Source organism: Phaenicophaeus curvirostris, chromosome 2 (assembly GCF_032191515.1).
Source record: "Phaenicophaeus curvirostris isolate KB17595 chromosome 2, BPBGC_Pcur_1.0, whole genome shotgun sequence".
Taxonomy (NCBI): domain Eukaryota; kingdom Metazoa; phylum Chordata; class Aves; order Cuculiformes; family Cuculidae; genus Phaenicophaeus; species Phaenicophaeus curvirostris.
The window spans coordinates 103,733,245-103,740,156 of record NC_091393.1 but is presented as its reverse complement, the minus strand read 5'-3'; the positions used below and the strand labels follow the sequence as shown (position 1 = coordinate 103,740,156).

General features: G+C 36.4%; 1 protein-coding gene across 1 annotated transcript in view; it reads right to left on the bottom strand.

Moving 5' to 3' along the window:
- Positions 1-324: 324 nt before the first annotated feature.
- EFEMP1 (EGF containing fibulin extracellular matrix protein 1) overlaps positions 325-6,912 on the bottom strand; it is a 49,184-nt gene continuing 42,596 nt past the window's right edge. Inside the window, exons 8-11 of the mRNA XM_069850225.1 lie at positions 5,446-5,565; positions 3,838-3,961; positions 3,523-3,718; positions 325-1,542 (exon numbers count right to left, since the gene is read on the bottom strand). Coding sequence (XP_069706326.1) covers positions 1,384-1,542; positions 3,523-3,718; positions 3,838-3,961; positions 5,446-5,565 — 599 coding nt within the window. The 3' untranslated portion in view covers positions 325-1,383. The remainder of the gene's footprint in view (positions 1,543-3,522; positions 3,719-3,837; positions 3,962-5,445; positions 5,566-6,912) is intronic.

Here is a 6,912-nt window from a genome sequence, read left to right as displayed (position 1 = left end):
CACTATTCACAAATATTTTATATAGAAAATGTATTTTAAGTAAACAGGCTCCTTCCTGTAAACAAGAAACTAACTAGCAATGTGTGTATGTTGGTAGATTTTTCCTTTTTTTTTCTGTGTCTATAAACCTAGAACTTAGTAGGTGATATCTTTGTCCCTCTACAAAGGAATCATAGTTTTAGTTTTCCATGAGGTAATACTGTATAGACTGAGATTTGTGTCATTCTGACTCTGCAGAACTCAGTGGGGCTTTGACTTCCACAGTAGCTGATGATTCGGCCCTCTAATGTGGCTAATAAACTATCTCAAAAAGAGTAAGTACGCTATAGTAAGAGATCTTTATTAAAAACTTTGTACATCAAAGGATTAATGACTACATTTTAAACAAGAAATAAGATTTTACTTATTACAAAAGATGTGATTAGTTCTTGAATTAGAAATAAATTTTATGAACACTGTACATGACACATCTGAGTTAGAAGAGCTGGAATAGGATTGAGTGCCTGAAAATATGATACAATTTAATAAGCAAATGCACTCAGTATGCAACATAATATTTCTGGAAACATAGCATGTTAAGTTCTGTCTGAAAATGTTGTATCCCTCTAACCAGGAACTACCAACATTGTTCTCAGGAGAAAGCATTGACATATGTGCCCAGCTTGGTTACTAATTTTTCCATTTGGAGTTTCTTTCGTTGGTGAAGAATTTTTCTTCCTATGGCCTATTTTTCTTGGAGAGAACAGAATGTTATTCCATGGTACAGCTAACACGATCTGCATATAAAAACCCAATGCAAAACACTTCTCACAATGTGACTTCACCTCCAACCCTGATTAGAAAAACCAACTGACAGCACATAAATGTCTACAGAAATAGATTTTTATTGACTGTTATCTTTTGTTACAAAGTAGTTAAAAAGAAATATACTTTAGCTTATCAGATAACCATTACTGTGTATCATTCATACTATATAATTTTTTTCTTTTTGAGATTGTCAGTGTAGCTGCATTAAAATTTAAAATAAAAACAACACAGAAGATCTCCTTTTAATTGCCTATTTGGCTAGGAAGGGTGTGTGAAGTTTTACAGGAATAGTATGAACATACAGTTCTCATACAAAAGTGTAGTATGCATCTAGTCCAAGAAAGGTAATAAAAAAGATTTAGATCTTTATACAGAAAGTGACAATGCCCATGTTATACTATGGAACACATCTACTAATTTTGAATTACAGGTGTAATGTGTGGATTAAAGATATCAAGTTACTAAACAAATCTTAAAAAAAAAAAGAGCAAAATCTATAAATAAAATAGTAAGTGCTTTCTTTAAGATAATATTCTTTGGCTGCTTTAAGTGCCAGTGAAGGGTTACTGAAAACCACTAAAATGCATAAGGTCCCACTATTATTGTTAATCTCAACACGGAGCTTGTACGATAGTTCAAACTGTTGACTGTTATCATCTCCAGATCCACAATGTGTTCTCTTGGTCCCGTTAGTGATTTCACCAGTACAAGCATTGCACTTACAGTGCTGGTTTGCTGAAAGAACAACAACAAAAAGTTTAATTCAGTCAAATCTAAAACGATTCCCTTGTTGTGTCAAGAGAGCGCTTGTGTGTTACTACACTGTAAAAATGCTCTGTCTCAGCACAGAGATACAAAATGCTAGTATTCTTCTAACATTTTTAAATGGCCATGACCAATCTCGCACCTGGCTTTGCTGCAGGGAGAACTTTACCTGACTAAGGCTGAGAGGAATAAACTGTGCTGCAAAATCTGTTCCTGGTTATCCTAACTTGCCTAAAGGAATTGAAAAGTGGTAATCTATCCCAGGATGATCTTTGTTTTTATCCCTATCTATCAGCTTTTAAAATATATGGACAGTAAGTACAACAAGAGACCTAATGTGTTTAGCAGTGATATAGTTTGTTCAGTGGAGGGAAACTCTTAAGTCTACCTCATGACTCGTACTCCAGAAGAAGTTGAGCTCCCCTCGTAAATGCTGTGGATTTTTGCAACTAGTGTGCCTATTGCCATCTCCTTGTACCACTCTAAGGCTCTTCTCCCAGTCCGGGCTCATGCTACTGGGGAACATTGACGGGCCTTGTCTGTGGCATGCTGCTAGTTTGTTAAACAGCTTTGTAATTTAGAGGTGATAATAAAAAGGCAAACTCCATCTCTCCCTTCACCTATGACAGTTATTTTCTCATCATGTCAAGCGAGTAGGGCATACTGATAAATCCAATCCATGCCCTGTATCTGAGACCCAGCTCAGAGTTTTACTGAAACAACAGGGATAACTTCTAAGTAAGCCCTTGTCCTTTAGCAGGAACAAACACATGCTTCCTCATTTAAGGCTGGCAATTCCTTCTTGGGTGGCAACAGAAGACTGGAATTGTTAGTCTCAAGAAAATCAATCTGAAGGCTAAATAGGGGTCTATCCCAAAGTAAACCAGATGTGATCTTGTTCTTTTAAGCAAATAACAGTTTGTATTTTGGAGGTAGGTATGGATTTTTGATGTGTAATAAATCCAGAGAAAAGCACTGGATTGTAGGTTATACCAGAACAGGACAGGCATGGATGAGTAGTTCCTTGTTCCCATCTTGGGAAACATGGTGTAAACAGGCAATAACATATCTTAGTACACTTGGGTGTACTGTCAACCCCCCCTAATCTTCACATTTGAAGAAAAATAAACAAAACTGAAGACCTTTCAATTAATAAATTTCTGTGTTAAGGGTTTTTTTGTGCTGATTCTGTTTTACTGAGTGTAAGGTCACATATGAAGCAAAAAGGATTTCCCAGGAATTTGTAAATATTGCAAGCATCCAAGAAAATCAAATTTCTTCCAAAAAAATCTTAAGAGCAGATGTTATAGGCTCTTTCATTCATGTGTATCTACTAGAACGCATGATACCAACAGGAAATGCTGCTGTTGTAAGTCACTTGAACTTTTGTGGTTTTCTGAAATACTTGCAGCACTGTGGGAAAACAAAGGTTTAAGTACATCTCAACATAAACCCCTTTTTTGAGAGCTGGCCTGGACTTTGCACTCTAGAAATCAGCACCCCATCCCAAGCTATTCGTGATTTCTTTACTTTTTTGTGAAAATGAGAAAATTAACAAACGTAATTGCAGAAGGAATCTTTTCCTCTCCCAAATACATATCTATGGGGTTTTGGTACAGAGAACGAAAACCATAGAGGTATCTCATGTGACTTTGACATGGGAGTCCCAGAACTAGCAAATATTCATGATCCCTTCTAGTCTTGTATTTATTTAAAATAAACAGTTTGATTCTCAGGTTAGAGTTTTCAGGTAGAAAAGTACAAGGCTTTTAAATCTGGAAACAAGGCACATTTAACAAGAAATTATTAAATATTTGATAAGCTTTGGGATACAGCGATACTCTTAGGGGAACATTTGAGGTGTTTGTCAAAATGGCAAGGCCCTACAACACCGTGGTAGCACCAGTAATTTTATACCCCATGCAGGGTCCGACTCCCACCAATACTCACTCTTAGGTAAAATTCTCCGTTCTCGTTTCCAGACTTGATCCGGAATGTGTTAATAGTATTGGGGTAAATAGTGGTTGCCTGAATCTGGAAGATATCAGAAGGCACTGTTCTGTCTGAACGGATGCTCATGTATTTGTACACCACAGAGTAAGGCAGCTCTCGGCAAATGGCATTTGATACAGGGCAGACACAGCGACTGAAAAATAGAAGTAGACACAACTTTGATACTTGCAGACAAATGGTACTCGCTTTCTGTTATATTTGGTCATGTTGCCCTTTGAGGAAGATTCTAAAAATCCCTGATTTTTCTCTTACTTCTCCGATGTAAGGACGTAGGGCTCTTGACAAGGATTTCTTGGGTAACAACGAAACCCTCCGTGGTAATTCCAGCAAATTTCATCCTCTCTGCATTCATTAGTAGTCTCACACTCATTTATATCTAGGAGGAAGGAAAAGGGACTATGTCAAAGCAGATGGAAATGTGTTTGCTACAAAAACAAACACAATGTCTTCGAAACAACAAAGCCTCCTGCTTTTCTGTTGAAACCCAAGAGGTTTCTGTATTCTTTACCTGCTTTTCTGGTGCCTGCTGATAATGGATTTCTCTATTCAGAAATGGAATAAATTTGTTTATTGAGTGTTAATAAAGTCTGAAATTTTTTTTTCGTTCGCTAAAGATACACATTAATCATACATAATGCAACTGCAGAAACACTGTGAAGTTTCTAATTAGCAAAGAGTGACTTTATAGCAGAAGTTGTCTTGTAGACAGAAGAAAAAAGAATAAAGGAAGAACTGTGATTTCCTGCTTTTCGCAGGTTCTCATTTTTAATTGCCTGAGTTTCATGGTCTAACTAAAATGCTTAATTGATGGCTACATTTTAACTAAATAAGCTTCAAAAGGAATATTGAAAAGTCATTTACTGTGCAAGCAGAGCTTTCTTTTTCACCTGGAAAAATAAACTTGGCTGGAGGTGGGGAATGTCAGAATTAAGCTGTATTAACACTCTATTATCCTGTCAGTCCCAGAACCCTGCTACTGCCTGCCTGTATGGTCTCCTGATATTAATAGAGTCACAGAAAGATTTTATTCAAATATAATCTCTTGGAAGGCACAAACAGATTTTTTGATGGTCAAATGAACTACCCCACAATGTTCAGTATCAGCTGCTGTTCTTAAGAAGGAGAAAGAATTAATCTGAATTTTATAAAAAATATAATTAAAAATTAGTTATTTCTTCATCCCTTCTGCCTATAATTAGCACACCAATTTATTTCTAAAAATAATGACTGTTAAGTTCAGTCCTGGATTACACAAGCAATGGATTTTGCACTTAATATATTGTTCTGCAGTATTCTGAAAATAAGATGCAGAGGCATTTAGCATAAGTGAAGAAAATCACAAACTTTAAAACTCTGGCATTAGGTGGCATCTGACCAGAACATTTATCTTCTAACCACAATTTATCTAAGCTGCTGAAGTCTTGCATTTTTTTCTGTTATCATAAGAAATATATTGCTCGTTTCTACTGTTGCTGGCTTTAGGAACCTCTATCAAATGAAACAGGATATAAATCCATATTTAGTGCCTGTGAAAAATGGCCTGTTTTTTTCAGAGATATTGATCTCTAAAACTTAGACTTGCTACCTAGACATCCAAGGAGAGTCTTACTCGAGGCCTACAGAAACAGAAATTTTATCCTAGGCATCTTAAGTACTTAAGAGTTTGAGCTGAAGGATTCTAATATGAATTAATTTAAGACATGAAATTAATTATCAGATGCTTTATCAATACATCTTTTGTTAACATAATGGTAATCCTGTCATGAGATATAAACATTTAGATAGCAGCTGTTCTCAATCTCGCACAAAATGGTGGTGTTAATAATGCAGTATTGAGACTCCTGAGATAAGGGTACTCACCGTGACATGTTCTGCCTCCGACTACCTGGTATCCTTCAGGGCAGACACATGAAAATTTTCCTGGTTCATTGACACACTGATATTGACACATATAACTTGAGGTTCTGCATTCATCAGTGTCTGGAGAGGGCAAAAGAGCTTAAAGTTGTTGTTTTTTAACATCTACCTTGTTACAGAACTAAACATAATGACTAAATGCTGGTGCTAATAGGAAAAAAAGAAAGAATTCTGTCTAAAGAATGTTATCAAAAGACTGAAATGTACTGTTTAGTGGCTCACAGCTGCAAACAGAAAGGCAAGTTCTACTTGTGTTTTAGCACTAATCTTCCAAAATGAGAATTTTTGATTTGAAGAAGAAAAAGCTAAATTAGACTTCAGGAAAGGTTTGGGAAAATAACCCTTGGAAGAATTTATACTTTTAGTATTCCAAAATGTGATTACTTTCACAAAAAAACACAGATGTGAGATTAGTTAGTAAGGCAAAAATATTGCCTTTGTTTTGTTCCCTACCCTGATGGAGCAGCTCTTTGGGAAAGAGGAGAAGACCTCTTTTTTTTTCGGTCTTTGTGTAATATTCACTGTATAACATTCTCTTTTGCTTGTTTTATCATTGTGTAGCCATAAATCCTTTCCTAGAGATTAAGAAAATTAAGCCTACCAAAAGTAGGGTATGGCTGGAAAACAGCATAGCTTCCTCCTACAACTTCTGAAGCTTGAGCTGCTTCTTGATTTTATGTCAGGGATGTCCTTGAAGGCTGCGTACTTGTTGCTCCCTGTTCTGTTCACTTGTGAGTAGGATTAGCTTAAGAAGTTTGGAGAGGGAGCATCTGTAATAGCTCTGCTGGCTTGTTTAGGAGGGCAGTGGTAAACCAAAAAGACTTCTTTGGCTCAAAGACTGGTAGAAAGGATATGGGCCTTAAGGGTGAGATCATCATGTGTCCAAAAGGAGATTAGAGGACCCCTGTGGAGGCTCTGGCAGAGGAAATAAAGTGTTGATTGTATAATCATCAGGAGACACGCTGTTTGTATACACAGTCTTGAAAGCACCTCAAAAGCACAATTGTGGCTTCCTTAAAATAAAAAAAATTGAGGTTTTACTTTCAGAGGAGCCTAACAGCACAAAAAATTGCACTTGTTTTTGGTTTGCATTCCTTTCTGATTCATTTAATGGTCATCAGCATTAGACCACACACAAATCAAGTGAGTTTGTGAAATAAGTATTCAGAAGCCTTAATCTTCCCAGCTGCAATCTGAAATGTAGTAATATCTGTCCTGTTTTGCACTTACTATTAAAGAGATACCCATATCTACACATACCTGAATGCAGCTACTAAAGTGTGAATTAGCAACCACATTTGCAACATAAAAAAAAAATGTCTTGAGGGTTTTGGCTACAAACTGCACCCATAGTTTGGCTTCCCTTGGATTTTATCCCTTAATTCACAGAAAGACTTATGGGAAAATAAC